Raw genomic sequence first — 16,387 nt, forward strand, 5'->3', positions numbered from 1 at the left:
ACTACTACTACTACTGTTACTACTACTACTACTACTACTACTATCTAATACTAATACAACTACTACCTACTACTAAAAAAAAGATATACATCACCAATAGTGATGGTAAACCAGTGATACACTGATCAGTAAGGCAATCGTAATGCTCACTAAAGTAACCCTGCTGAAAAGCACACGATGTCACACAGTGTGATCACAGTGTGTTTACAAAGTGGCCAATAAGTGACAATATTACTCACACGGTTAAAAGGCTCAAATTCAACAGTGTGAAGAAATCTATACACAGCGGACACCTCGACACTATATATATGACTGATCATAGCGTGTTCACATGGTCGATATGCCATTCATACTGTTTAAATGCTCAAATTTAACACATGCACTGTGGGACGCTGTTTTATCCCAGTATGGAATTATAATTATCATACAACTTACTACTACTGATTTCAGTATTTACATAACTACATTTTGATGAAGATATATGCTTTCGAGGAGGTTCCCATGTCATTTCATTACGTTGTATTTTATTTCGCCTCACTCGTTCATTTTTTTTGAAAATTTAAAATGAAATAAATTTTTAATCAATTAACCAACCAACCAAAAAACCAATCAATCAATCAATCATTCAGTCAGTCAATCTATTCCGTGTCATTCCCGTTTTCATACCGGATATTTTGTATTTTCTGTTTTTATTTTTGCTAACATTTTTTAGCTGTGTCTGATTCGTGAAAAATTAACCAAAGATTTACGGATGATTTGCCAATTAACGGATACCATAATATCTCAAGCAGCAAGACAGAGTGCGATATGATTCCGGTAAGCAGCTGACATGCAACAAGGAAGAGTGGCTTCAACCACAGACAATACAAAAAAGGAAGATCTATTTTGGTCGATTTTAATCGTCTGTGTTAAAAAGAAAGAAAAAATCATTTGCACTGTCAAGGGAGGGGTACTTGACTGAGGTAGATGTCCGGGGGTAGCCTATTTTAACTTAGAGGTAGTTATCTATATTATTAAAGGGTGTTAGTTTCTTTAAACTAGTTTTTTTCCAGTTGTTAAAGGCAAATTCGACAGAATATCCCATCAGATTTATTATATCCCTGTCATACGAAGTTTGAAGGTCGGTCGGTCCGTGGAAAATATTGCACTTCGAACGATTTCCTCAATTCTTAACCAATTCTCTTGAAATTTGGAACACACATGGGTCTCGGGGCAAAGATGTGCAAGACACATTTCTCGCCTGTTTTGGAAATTGCGTTGCCATGGTAATAGTCTATTATGGCAAAATCATGTAAACAATCTTTCGTTTCGAACTACTTCATCAGTTCTTAAACAATTCTAATGAGATTTGGCTCACAAATTGGTGTTGAGGTAAAAAAGTGGGAGACACATTTTTTGCATGTGCCGGAAATCGTGTTGCCATGGTATATGGCGAAAATTAGCTAAAAACCTTGTGGTTCCAAAATGTTGGAAAATAGATTGCCATTACCATGGCAAAGGGCAGGGTAAAATCACCTCCAGTAATATTTCTAGTTACATTTGCGGGTAAAGTCATTATGATATTTGTACGTGATTGAACATTATAACATTTGCGGGAAGAGTGAGGTATATGTGGCGGAAATTATTTCATTGGTTTGTAAATTATCGTATTACATTTGCGGGCGTTATTACATGTGGATGTAACAAGGGGTACGAGATAGGAGAGTAAACGAGGGAAAATCGGAATGATACATAAATCAGAAATGGGAATTCTATCGCATTATATAGTACGAACGTGGATTTAAAAAATTAAAGCAAAACTATATGCTTGCGTGTTCACCAAGTTTATTATGAAAAAATACCTGCCAAAAAAAATTACAGATCGGATATCCCTAATATAATACCGGGTCGTTATAGAATTTAATGTGTTTAATTCATTCATCGGGGGGGGGGGGGTATGGGACAGAGGAGTGCGGCAGGGAAATCAGAGACAGAGTTCAAAGCGGCATGGCGGTAACATGTAGAGTCTGAAATAAAAGGCTTGCAAACTAATAACCAAAATCATCGCTTTTAAAGGTCAAGTCCACCACAGGAAAATGTTGAAATGAATAAATAGCGAATCAAACTAGCATAACGCTGAAAATTTCATCAAAATCGGATGTAAAATAAGAGAGTATGACATTTTAAGTTTTCGCTTATTTAAAAAAAACAGTGATATGCACAACTCAGTGACATGCAAATGAGACAGTCGAAGATGTCCTTCACTCACTATTTTTTTTTTTTTTTTTTTTTTAATTGTACAATATATCATTTTTTACAAATTTGACAATATGGGCCAACTTGACTGAACCATATAGTATTAAACAATGCTAATTCCATATGTTCAGGGAGGAATTATTGTTGTTTCACTTGACAATGAGGAGAAAATTAGAATATTTAATATTTCATATAATAAAATACAAAAGAAATAGTGAGTGGATGATGTCATCGATCCGTCTCCTCATTTGCATACCGACCAGGATGTGCATATAACTGTTTTGTGAAATTAAGCAAAACTTTAAAGTGTCATAACTTTCTTATTTGACATCCGATTTTGATGAAATTTTGAGTGTTATATTTGTTGGATTTTCCTCTTTTTATTCCAATAAACTTTTCGTTGGAGTGGACTTGTCCTTTAAATAAACCTGTTGGTTGTTACGAACATCTTTCGGAGGTGATAGGACATCTGCACCGGCGACAAATGCTCCGGGCTTTATTTCGTCTAAGATATGGGCTTAGGGTAAGGGTTGCAATATGGTTTTATGTTAGGTTTAAGGTTGGGTTTAGTGCATAAGGTTAAATCCACGGTTAAAGTTGGTCATAACCTTAATATTGTCTATGGAATTAACAGCGGAGCAATTGTCGGCGGAGCAAATGTCATGGAATCTTTTTGGAACACGACCCAGGTTTCTTCTCGTTTGTTAATAGGTGTTTGGAATACATTTTGAATTAGATTTTAGAGATTTTATTATTCATATTGATGATTCTTAAAACTCGTCTTCTAATTAAAATTCGAGAGAGAGAAACAATGTTTGAACTTGAATATAAAACGTAACTTCTGTGAAATAATTAGAAAGAGGAGATAGAGGAGGGACTAACGATAGAGAAGGGAGAGTGGGAGTGTGTGTGTGCGGGATGAGAAAATGTAGAGTAATAGCAGCGTAATAATATAAAAAAGTGCATTTGTGTGTGTGTGAGCGTTTGTGTGTATCATTGTGGTGCGGGGGTGGGTGTGTTTATAAGTTTTTCTAATGACCTACTTCTGTGGACATTTTCTTACATTGTACATATCAACCGGGGACGTCCCCGGTTTCAGAACTCCATGCATTTGTTTGTACTTTGTTTTTTGACTGGTTTGAATAAATTCAATTCAATTCAGTTCAAATAACAACGATGATGACGAAGACGATGATGATGATGATAAAAATAATAACCCTATCGAACCCAGGATAAGTTTTATCAAGTGGGAATCAGTGTCGACATCTTTCACAAAACGGACCTCGGGATTCTATTCATCAACACCGACATCACAGAAAATTAATGATAGTAAACAATGACAAAGATACTTTACAGATTCAGAGGATATCTGCATCTCCTATGCGATGCTATTGATGTCCGATACGATCCATTCTTTAGAAAAGTATTGTACTATAAACAAAAGCCCTGGGTCATATGAGTATATCGGGAGGGGCTCATTATAGTTCAACAGTTCAAACGTCAAGCGAAAATTGAATGCTATTTCTGATGTTTAAATCTCTTAAACATCTTGTATTATGATTGTGAGAACCAAAAGGTGATTGACCCAGCAGAAGTGAATTAAGGGGAATCCAACCCAAATAAAAAACTTGTTTTTTGTAGGAAAAAGAAATATCAGACAAGTTGATAGGTGAAAGCTTAAACAATATCGGACAAACAATAGGAAAGTTTTTAATTGTTAAAACTTGTAAATATTGGTAATCACTATACCCAAAGCATGGAAACTTCAAATTGGCCGCATAATTGATGTCATAGTGATGTAAGGCAATGTCTCCTCTTCCATGTATAATATTGCTAAAATGTAATTTTTCTCATAACTTGTATTTCAAATTATATTTTTCTTTCATGACATAAAACAATATACTACCTGGGTTATATTAGATTAATGGGTACTTACGAGCAGGGATATGCAACAACGAGTAAACCACAAATCCCTGATTAGAAAGTACATGGCCTATGGGAAAGTTGTCCTTGCCCCTTGTCATATTTTACTTACCCATGCAGTTGCCAATTTGAAATCTATATAGTCTTAGTGATCTCAATTTTAAAGAAGCTATAACTTTCTTATTGCTTGTCCGATTTCTTTCAAACTTTCACCATCCTGTTAATTTATTTTTCTCTTTTCAAACACAATATTTTATGGCCAATGCTTGATTCCTTTGGGGCCTTTGTTTAAAATTTATAACGAATTAAAAAGTTTCCATGAATTAGCGGTATGCATGAAGACCCAAAGCTTATATAATGTATTACTTACGTCTCCTCTTTTGTTTCCAGTGCAAACATAGATGTACTTTTAACGATTTTTCGCTAACTACTACTTGCATAACTAGGTGAAGCCATTACACAATGGGGTCAGGAATCGTGAAAGGCCACTGCCAAGAATGATAATTTCCTCATTTCAAAGTCCAAGCGTTTAGCTAAAATGGTCCATTCTATAAGCAGCTCCATTCATTGTCAAAACTTACTTAATTGATGTAAGCCCTGTAATCAATATGTCATTCTTCAAACAATTTGATCATAGACCATTCTTGTATGATTATACCAAGTTTTCCTATATCAAGTTACCCTAACCAAAAACGTTTATATGACTTACCAGAGATTTATGTAATATAATATTAATAATGATAATAATGATATTACTACTGCCACTACTACTACTACTACTACTACTGATAAAAATAATGATAAAAATAATAATGATAATCTGAAATAAGGTTGCAGGCCCCTTATTCATTAATGTTAGCCTTAGGCAATGCTAAAATAAAACTACAATTATACAGAGATGCTAACATTAAAAGGCAATGCATTTGAACACAAACGAATCTTATTCCAAAGTCAAAGTCTCATGAGTTAAGGTACAGTAGGAGGGGGGGCACCGATGTCCGGACACATATAAGCAGATAAAAACACCATCCTTTTGCTCTGAATTTTATCAAAATTCGTGCAAAATAATTTTAAATGTTTGTGCTTTATATCGTCTTATATCATTTTCAATAGATTAATGAAATATTCCTCGCAAATTTTCTGACATTGCTGTCTTGTCCGGTCTTACAATAATATGGCTATTAATGGAATTATCGAATAGACTAGATAGCTGCATGTTATGTAATAATTCATATTTATCATATAGTCTATTGTTGAAATACGCTTTCTATCGATCAGCAATACAAAGATGCGCAACAATGCTATGCACGGATGTGAGAACATAGAAAAGGACAAACAATAAATGCAATAACCCCCAGAAAAACGAAAATGATTCTTAATGAAAATAAGAAAGACTTAGGCCTAAACAAAAAAACTTTTGTATTACCTTTCCGACTAATGTGTCAACTGTAGGCCTTTCGCTCTCGACGTCAACACCAAAATCTGCAAAGGTTGAAGGTCTGTCATCGTCTTTAAATTCAGTGAAATAAGGTTTTAAATCCAGTCCAAACTCAGCGAAAGTGACGGGTCTTTCTTGCCTCCGGTGTGAACTTTCGCCGCCATTTTTCACTCTCCTCGTCTCCACCGCCGCCATTTTGATTCCCCGAATCAGGTCGGGAGGTACAGAGATTGTTACACGCTTTAATTTTTACGTGAGTCGCTTGCACGCACATGAATGGCTAAAAAAAAAAAGTTCACGCACAACACACACACACACACTCGCATGTACGTATCCAGTTCATGTAGCCTAACGATGTGTATATGAGCGTTACATAGAAATGCTTGGTTACATACACACCCAGGCATTGGATGCCTCGCATATCACATGCATGCTCTAGATGCACGCACAGTGCACGGGGGAAATAAGTTCTCCACAGTTTTTTTTATGGGGTTGTGTTGTAGCTATTGGCAATTCATTGCCACCGCCCCTTGTTCGATTGTGACTTGAAAACTACCCTCTTCCGCACCGGTCCCCTACCCCGGTAGTTGCAATTAGCCTCCGTGATCCAGCCTCTTAGTCTTAGCCCTACAACGTGCACCGTATAACGGCGAGGTGCAAACGAAGGGAAACTATCACCCTATTAAATTTGAAAAGACAGCGAGCCTTTAAAGACCATTTATCAAGAACTTTCCGGTGAGATTCCTTGTAATCTAACCATAATCTATTAAGCAACTCAATGTTTCTACATGCAGGCAACCTATAATAGTCAAATTTTTAGTCATCTTAGGGAAATCACGCCTTAAAGGCAAATCCAACCTTAGTCATAAAATGTTATGTGAGAGAGGAGAAACAAATAAGCCAAACAGAATGGTGAAAGTTTGAAAGAAATCGTACAAGCATTAAGAAATCTATGGCCTATTTTTATTCTTTTAAAAATGAGATCCCTAAGACTATATAAAGTCGAAATTGGCAACTAGGTGTGACAACTGGTAGAGAAAATTTCCCCATACGCCATATACCTAATTATCAGGGAAGTGATTTTTTTCCTAATTGAAATCAAGAAATCAAAATGTAACCAAGGTAGTATATTGGATAATGTCCTCGTGAATGAAATATATAATTGAAAGTAAAACTTTTGAAATAAATCACATTTTGACCATTATGTACTCACCTTGTCTTATTAGCAATAGCTAATCTGAAGTTTACATGATTTTTTTCTTTTTCTTTCTTTCTTTTTTTAAATCAAGCTGTATTATCAATAATGTCACTGGTGTACAGGGGGGGGGGGGGGGCTTGGGAGCCGGGCCCACCCACAAATAGATAAGTCACTACCAAAAAAAAAATGAAAAATTTAGAAAAGGAAATGAAAAAAAAGTAAGATACTATACGTTTTTTCAAATATTATGTAAATCAAACTGTCACAAAATTCATATTTTTTGGGGAAAAGGTAAAAAAAAAATCGCTATCCCTCGCTTCGCTCAATCGCAGCTTATTAGAAATGTTATCCTAATATATGACGATTGGGATAACATTTGAAATGTTTGAATATGTGTCCCCCTGAAAAGTGCATAAGAATGTGTGTTTGGTAGGTCTCTGTTGAATATACTCTCTTTAACCATGACTGATTATTGTAATCAGTTTCAAACTATGTAGGAAAAGTGCATCGTGTATGTTTTGGAATTGTATCTTTTTGTGATGATTTTCATTGGATAGAGACATCTATAGCTCTCCGATTCCATATTTTATTTATTTCAATTTGCTCACTCCGAGAAAAGCTGTGGCTCATAAATTAATTAAATACGTAATACCTCAAATTTGGAATTCACTACCTTTGTACGTTTTTATATATGATTTTGTAACAATATTTCATCATTAAAAAGGAACATGAAGGAATTATTTCTATCAAGATGTTACTTCAAACGATATTTATGTGCTATCAGAGCATTGTTTTATTTTGTTTTTGTTTTAGCTTTATTACTTTTTATTTCTATTTTTATGAATGATTTACTTCTAGCCATGTCTTACTCTGTTATTAATATGAGGGACTCTGCGCTTCAAAGATATAGTTTATCCTCCTTTCCTACTAAGTTATTATCTGTAAATATAACCCCTTTTTTGGTCAATGTGATTATTGTTTTGCATGGTGAAAAACAAACAAACCAACACACACAAGTGAGGAGAGCAGATAAGGATTGCCATGCCCCATTTACATTGTCTTAATCAAATCCACTTCAATCGCAATAGCAAAGCAGACTGAAAAAATCCCTGAAAAATATTAAATTTGGCTGAGTCGAAACGGTTGTTCGGAGTAAGAACAAGGGATCGAAAACTATATGATTTTAAAAGAGGATTAAAATTTAAAAGATATATTGATGAAGTGTGTCAGATCAGACGCGGCGGCGTCGTGGTCTAGTGTGGTAACGACTTTCGCCTTTCAATCTGATGGAGGTCGCCTCGGTCCCAGCCCCGGCCGGGTCCTAGCCATGTCGTGTTTTCCTTCAGCAATAAATTTACCCATACTGTACTGCACTCAACCCAGGTGAGGTGTATGGGTACCCGGTTGGAAGAAATTCCTCGAATGGTTGTATACAGCGCCTATAGGTACCCGAACTAAGCCGGAGTAGACCTAATGATAAAAGCAGGGCCCACTGGGAAAACAGTTTTCGGGACTGAAGTGGCTACCCTGGGTAAGTATACCGTTGTTATTATTATTATAATGATCTCATTATTATTATAATGGTCCGTGGTACATTTTCCAATGATTTTGGACCATGTCTTGTTGGTCAGATAAAAGCTTCTCACGAAGCCTACAACAACCCCCCTTTCAAGAGTGTAGGATTTGTAATGTTAGGTTTTACATACACAACAGCTATCATATTTTAATAGATGTGTGTTAATCATGATCCGCCATGCGCTAATTTTTTTTTTTTTTTATACTACATGATTAATTTGTCTGTTTTACAAATTGCTTTAATATACAAAGGCGCCTTATAGCTTAACAAATCCATCATTATTATGTATTATGACCTCTTCCTAAATCCTTTTTTTTTCATATCTCCTCTCTCTCTCTCTCTTTCTTCTTTTTCTTTCTCACCCTCCATCTCCATCTCTTTCTCTTTCTCTCGCTCTCTTTCCCTTCATCCATCATTCTCTCCAATTCTTTCTCTATCTCACCATGCAATGTGACTTATTATTATTATTGAATTAGAATAATCAGCGACTACCTGTAATGTTTCAGTAAAACGAAATAAGTATACAAAACTCTCTGTATATAAAACTTTATTCTAATTATTTACCCATTGTTACCCACTTCCATTTCTCCTTATACTCTGATTACGTTACTAATTCGAAATATCGATATTCTCAAGTCAAATTTATCCAATCCAATTCACTTACATCATAAATCCTTCCAATCCACTTTCTCGTATACATGTACTATATCTTAAGCAAATTTTGAAACCTCTGCAATTACTTATATTTGAAAATATTCTGTTGATTCATATTAACCCCCAAAGTACATTTTTTCATGCTTTGTGTATTTTTATAATTCTATTTTGATACTGTTATGTTTTATGTTGTTTTTTAATGTAAAAGTTCTGTACAATTCAGCTCTTGCTGCGAACAGTCTTTGAATAAAATACCATTATTATTATTATTATCATTATACACTTTAAAAATGAACTGCTAATTTAGCACTTAGAAGTGCTTGTATTATAGTGACTGCACTACGAGTGCTGGTTTTCTAGTTTACATCTGAACTAGAAAATCAACACTCGTAGTGCAGTCACTATACAAGCACCGTAAGTGCTAAATTTGCACTTCATTTTTTACAGTTTACATGTTATACGTGCAGGGGCGTAGACAACGGGGGGGATGAGGGGGATGCATCCCCCCCACCTCACAAGGTGGGGGGGATGGCATGTACAATCATCCCCCCCAGGTTTTGGGGAATGATATTTGGTTACTTGATAAGTCATAATGATGATAATAATAGTAATAATAATAATGATAACAATTATAATATTAATAATAATAATAATTATGATGATGATAATAATAATCCTCATCATTATTGTAATTGTGTTTATTGTTATTAGCCGCATTCACACGGTGAAAGCCAATTCAGACGGTAAAAAAAAGAAAATCTTACAAGTATTTTGTGGTTATCTTGTGGTTTGGAAACCACAAGATAACCACAAGATTAATCGCGCATATTTTGCAGTGCGCGCAATCTCGTGGTGTGGAAACGAAAAGATAACCACGAGTTTTGCGTGTTCAAATGGGGCAAACCACAAGATAACCACAAGATACCTCTAAGATTCACAAATGGCCACAGAGGCTGTTTTCATTCATAACCACATACCCATATCATGACAACAAAGACTATACCTGCGTGTACACAGTTGACATTGGTTTTTTTTTTCTGAAGAGGTGTAACAGCAAAATTCACAGAGATAAATAAATACGTAGTGTGGTTCAATATGCAATACTATGTGTCAGTCCATTCTGTATTCGTATGCCACGGTGTGTAGATCTTGTCGATGTATGTCTGTCCATTCAAGGCGTAGTATGTGTGTTATGCGCGCACCCGTACTATGTGTGAGGGTGTGTGTGTGTGTGTGTGTGTTAAATTAAATCAAAAACAATTTATAACTTGTTTATAACTAAGCTACAAGAGCTATACAAGTTAACACTTAAGGATGGTCACAGTGATTTTGATTTTACTGATGTAGAAATTTGTAAATTATTTGAATATATCAGGAGTACAACTCTTATAAGAAAACAAAGGGAATTTCAGTTTATGCTTTTACATGGAGCAATATATACAAAAGAGCATTTGATGAGATTTGGTTTCGTGGGAGATAATTATTGTTCGTTTGGTTGTACAAAAACTGAATCGTACTTTCATATACTCATGGATTGCATAAAAGTTAAACCTCTTTGGCAATTTTGTATTGATCATTTTTGTTTAGCTGAATTAAGAACTTTGAATTGGAGGGAAATATTCTTAGGGTTACCTGGAAATTCTTGTAGAATTAAATGTGTCAATTCTGTTATTCTTTTTATTAAATATGCAATTTTTAAATCCAGAGCTGAAGGCCGGGTACCGTCATTTATTAAAATACACAAATATATAACGGGTTGTATAGAAGAAGAAAGACGCCTGGCAACGAAGTCAGGCAAGTTAAGTTTACATTTGCAGAAATGGGATGAACTGAAGGTGAAAAGGGATTTGAATGTGAACAGGTGGGATGTGTCTAGTGTGGTGCGAGTGTGAATCCTGGTGTGTATGTTGATGTTTTTTTTTTCTTTTTACTAGTTCTTTTCAATTTCCCCTTCTCTTGTATCAATATGATTTGCAGGGTTTTTTTTCTTTCTGTATCCTATTGCGCCAAAATGTTAAACGTTCATTATGCAGATTTGTATATATTATGTTTGTTTACGTATGCGTGGTATGTGCATGTGTGTATGGGTGTTAAGGTGTGTGTGTGTATGTGTGTATAATTATGTAAAGTTATGTTGAAGCTTGATTTAAAATGGGATGCAATGATAATACATTTAGGTTGATTTCTGTTTTCCTGCAAATCATTTATATAGCCATTTAAGATTAATTATTATTGAAATACATAGAGGGTTGGGGACTCAGTTGAGTTATTTTTTTCAGATATAAAAGTATAATTTTAAGGAGTTTCATTCCGTCCTTATTTGCTTCAGTTCTTGGTAAATATATATGTACTTTTTTGCATATCCTTGTTGATATGAAATGAAGATTTGTATTTTGTTTTGTATTCATCTGCAGTTTATGTAATTCATTTGAATGAAATCCTTAATAAAAACATATTGAAAAAAAAAAAAAAAAAAAAAAAAAAAAAGTGTGTGTGAGTATGTGTGTGTGTGCGTGCGCGCTTGTGTGTGTTATTTTACCTCATTAAGTATGCATCAGATTGCACGATTTCAAGTTCAAAATTGCAAAAGCTCCCTACCGTGGCAGGGGGGACACCCCCCTCCCACACCCTCCCCCCGCTCGGTCGCTTCGCTCCCTTGCTCGGGCGCTTCGCGCCCTCACTAGCGTTGGCAGCCAAGTCATCCCCCCCAGGTGTACGAACCTGTCTACGCCACTGTATACGTGTAGATATTGTGACGGATTCGCTCGGCGGCGGGTGTGGGTGGGTTGTCCGCCGGCAGCTCGCTCTTGTCAGGATGCTTGCCGCCGGCGGGTGCCTTTGCCACGTCGATTTCCAAACTTTTAGTCGCGGATCCGTTTGGCAGAGATATACTGCCGCAATTGACACTTGCACAAGCCTCGATCCTGCCAGTACTACCACCAGGCAACCTCCAGACGGCTACACTCTTTGCTGACAGCTCCTGCAGCTCACCCGACCATATGCATCTAGCTTGTGTAGTTAAGCTCTCTCGACCATATGCATCTGATTTATGTAGTTAAGCTCTTACACCGTAGGTATGGGTTCCTCTGTAGCCAAGCTCACACGACCATACCAATGGACTCTGTTGTACATGTAATTTCCTCCGTCGTCTGCTCCAGACTCCCGTCTGTCTGCTTCAGACCAGTAACCACGTCAGTTCAGTACAGCAACCACGTTTGCTCCGTACTGCAACCACGTCTGAATTCCGTACTGCAACCAGGTCTGTTCAGTACAGCAACCACGTCTGCTCCGTACTGCAACCACGTCTGCATTCAGTACTGCAACCATGCACGTCTGATTCCGTACTGCAACCACGTCTGTTCAGTACCGCGACCACGTCTGTTCAGTACCACGACCACGTCTGATACCGTACTGCAACAACGTCTGTTCAGCACTGCAACCACGTCTGTTCAGTACAGGGTTGGTTCAGTATCACGACCACGTCTGTGTCCGTACTGCAACCACTGACATATGTTCAGTACCGGAAACTACGTCTGGTTTTTCGACCATATGTATGGGTCCTTCTGCAGTCAGGCTCTCACGACCATACCCATTGGCTCTGCCCTACTTGTAGTTTCCACTGTTGTCTGCTCCGGACCTCCGACCGTCTGCTTCAGACCAGCAAACCATCCGCTTCAGACCAACCCGTCTGCTCCGGACCACCAGCCGTCTGCTCCAGACTCCGAACCGTCCGCTTCCAGACCAACCAGACTACCAAAAGAGCAAGCCCTGGTATAGTCTCTTGCTGGCGTGCAAAAGAATCAGGGTACTAATGGATAATTCGTTTTTCATTCCCGATCATCGCAGAGCAAAAACGGAAATCAACCTCATGGTTCGGTCTTTGAAAACACAAAAACTAAATCACAACGAGAAAAACCTGTTGTGATTTCGTTTTTGGAGATCAAAAACAGAAGAATGAAATTAGAAATACTTTAGGGCTCTTTCTGATTTCTCATTCTATACTTGTGTTTGTTATATATCAAAAACAAAATCAGAACACGCTTTCCGCACCGTGATTCTGTTTGGAAAAACGCAGACAGCACTAGCGTACCTAGGATTTTCCAGGATTTTCGTCAGGGGGGGGGGGGGGCAAACAAGGTATTTCAAGCTCGTCAGGGGGGGGGGGCAGGGATACGTCCTTTGCATGGGTGGTAGCTCGTCAGGGGGGGGGGCAGACTTTCTTTTCGGACCTTCACAGAGCAGGAAGTGGAAAGCAAGTTTCCGATTTCGTTTTCGCTGTCTGCGTTTTTCCAAACAGAATCACGGAGCGGAAAGCGTGTTCTGATTTTGTTTTTGATATATAACAAACACAAGTATAGAATGAGAAATCAGAAAGAGCCCAAAAGTATTTCTGATTTCATTCTTCTGTTTTTTATCTCCAAAAACGAAATCACAACAGGTTTTTCTCGTTGTGATTTCGTTTTTGTGTTTTCAAAGACCGAACCATGAGGTTGATTTCCGTTTTTGCTCTGCGATGATCGGGAATGAAAAACGAATTATCCATTTGTACCCTGATTCAAAAGATCCAACATACAAGGAAATCTAACCACAGTCCTCGCCTAGGACTAGAAATCCATCCTAGGTTTCCCCATGGATAGACATGCGAACGATCATATAAATCATTTCGATAGCATCCACCAACTTTATTTATTAGATAGCGAATCCACATCAATCTGCATACTTTACGTGCAATGCACCCCGTGGGCACCGTATTTCAACAGATTATCGGCTAAGCCTCATCTATACACAAACTTACTGTATTTTTCCATTAATTATACAATATCTGTTACAGTTAACCTCTGTTACAATCTTAGAACAGTAATAACTTTGCTTTCCGAAATCGGATATGCTTCAATGACATATCAAATTAAAGCATTTATTCAGTTCAAGTTGGTGATAACCAAATTAACCAGTTAAACATCTCCAGGAAATTGTTATATCACAAAAACGGTTCAAAACATGCATAATTTTCATGTTGTCATCTACTTCATTATTAGTGTAGAAACATGCATGTAAAATCGCCAGCTACGACAAAATCATTATAAATCAACCAAAGATAATTTTCTACACACGAAATAAAACCCATTTCGTGACAATATATTTAACAAGCACAACACGCAACAAACATTTAAGGAAAAAAAATATTAAAGGAGAATGAAACCCAAAATTGAATACCACATAATATCATTGATAAGTACATGACAATCAAAATGAATCCACTTATACCCCAATCTGATTTCCCAGTATCGAGTACCACCTCTTCAAAGTTGGGCTTCTTCAGGTTCGAAGTCTCTGAAAGGAGATCGCCATTGTTGTGGGGTTCGTTCAAAATTGTGACGTCAGCGACGTAAAACTGCTCTCGGTATAGTATCGGTACTTCCATGTGCATTATAACGCATAGCTAGCTATACGGGCTGAAACCGCCCCCAAGTTTGCATAATATAGATATAATACTTTTTGTACCAGAAATAAATAAAATATACACATAAAACACTTAGAAATAATATTAAAAAGCTATTGAAATTATTTTATGGATTAAAAACACAAATTGATGAGTTTTTATGAAATTTTTTACAAATTTATTTACGATATCCAAATTGGCAAATTTGACAAAGCTAAATTTGTACGTACTGTACGGACCGTCATGTACCCTGAACCGAGTGATCATGTTATGTTGGAAGTTTGTTTATTTATCCCGTTTGAATATCGGGAAATTGTTGATTGTGTTATATTTCTATATATCTAACGTTGTTTATTATTTGTTACCGTCGATTTTGAATAAAACAAAACATATCGCGGACGTTTGTATTGAAATGGAAGGCCGAGAGCTTACGACTTCGAGCCACAAATACATGTAGATCTACTCGGCCGAAGAAACTATGCGAAGAAATCGCTCAACGAGCAGAGCTAACTTAGAGGTTGTATAGAGTAGAGGCACGTCGGCGCACGATCAGCAGCAGCCACCCAATTTTTTTTAGAGAGATTTCTGGCCTCAGCTTCTGCGGATCGTGAATTAGGTAAAAGCTAGCTGCATTTTGTCCCCTTTTCTGACCGATTTCAGCAGCCATACGCTTGGCAGTATACCATCCTGATCGGCATTGTTTTACGCTAGCAATCACAGGCGCTCGCCGGGGTTGGACACTGAGTTGTACGTCGCTGACGTCACAACCCCCCACGGAGATATGGGGAGTATGAGCAAAATGGCGACCTCCACGGGTCTTTCGAATATCAAAATATTGATAACTTTGACTTGGCATATCATGAAAAATAGGAAACCGTTCTGCCTCATTTTAATTTTATTTTAATTAGTGAAGTGAAATTGGCTCATGACCAGATAATAAATCTATCCTTTCATTTTCCTTTAACTATTCATTTATTTACTTCTTCAAATAATTTTAAGCCCACTTCCCAACAATTTTGTATCTGAAGAACTATTTCAAGCGAGAGGATGTTCATGAAATTTTCAGCAATTTGCTCAGTGAATTCTACTCTATGTATTGAGATATAAATATTTTCAGCCCGGACCATTACTTTATTTGCATTCCTGTATTGCTAACATTGATTTAGAATGGTGAAAATACGACTCAAATTCTTGATTGGGTCTACCATTTCAATTTCAGAAGCTTACGTAAAAACGTATATGAGGTTGGCAAAAGAGGAGGCAAGCAACTGCAAAGAATACCTCATGACTATCAAGCGTGAATACATACCACATAAATATGGTATCAAATAAATTATTTGGGAGTAAAATACTATTTCCAGTCACATATAATGATAATGCGTTCATGACTTTTCCCCCCTAAATTGGGGATTTTGAGTTGTCATTTATTTTCTTTTTTGTTTAAACTCACTTTGTACAGCGCGTCCCAGAAAAAACGAAACCGAGATTTAGCGATGATTTATCATAACTTAATCATAAATAAGATAGACAAATGACCTACCAATGTAAGGCTTAGAATCTCCTCTTTCATCTGGTATTACTTAGATTATTTCTCATTCACGCATGAGTGAGCAAAAACAATTCGAAGAAAGGATGCCAAAAACTCATTTGGCGGGGGTATCTGAATTTTAAAAAGAAAATCACATGACTAAAAAGTTCAATATCTGCTCTTTTTTTTTATACCTTAATCACAGAAAATGGTCAAGAAGTAAAAAAGATATATGATCCTCGAAACAATGCTTGTATTTCCATAATTTTATTCAATAAACGTGTTTTCACCGGTTTCCCACAGAAGCTATCGCACAGTAACAAAAGACTTAAAGCATGGCTGATCGTCAACAAAATGGAGTGTCGAGTGAGTTTGAACGCGCGCGCTAGCCTGTA

The 16,387-nt window shown here is 36.8% G+C and overlaps 1 protein-coding gene across 1 annotated transcript in view; it reads right to left on the bottom strand.

The window, feature by feature from the left end:
- Window positions 1-5,871, bottom strand: part of LOC129276485 (uncharacterized) — a 31,908-nt gene extending 26,037 nt beyond the window's left edge. The window contains exon 1 of the mRNA XM_064109642.1: window positions 5,585-5,871. Within this exon, the coding sequence (XP_063965712.1) occupies window positions 5,585-5,791 (207 nt within the window). The 5' untranslated portion in view covers window positions 5,792-5,871. The remainder of the gene's footprint in view (window positions 1-5,584) is intronic.
- Window positions 5,872-16,387: the final 10,516 nt, after the last annotated feature.

The sequence above is a fragment of the Lytechinus pictus genome, chromosome 14 (assembly GCF_037042905.1).
Source record: "Lytechinus pictus isolate F3 Inbred chromosome 14, Lp3.0, whole genome shotgun sequence".
Classification (NCBI taxonomy): Eukaryota; Metazoa; Echinodermata; class Echinoidea; order Temnopleuroida; family Toxopneustidae; genus Lytechinus; species Lytechinus pictus.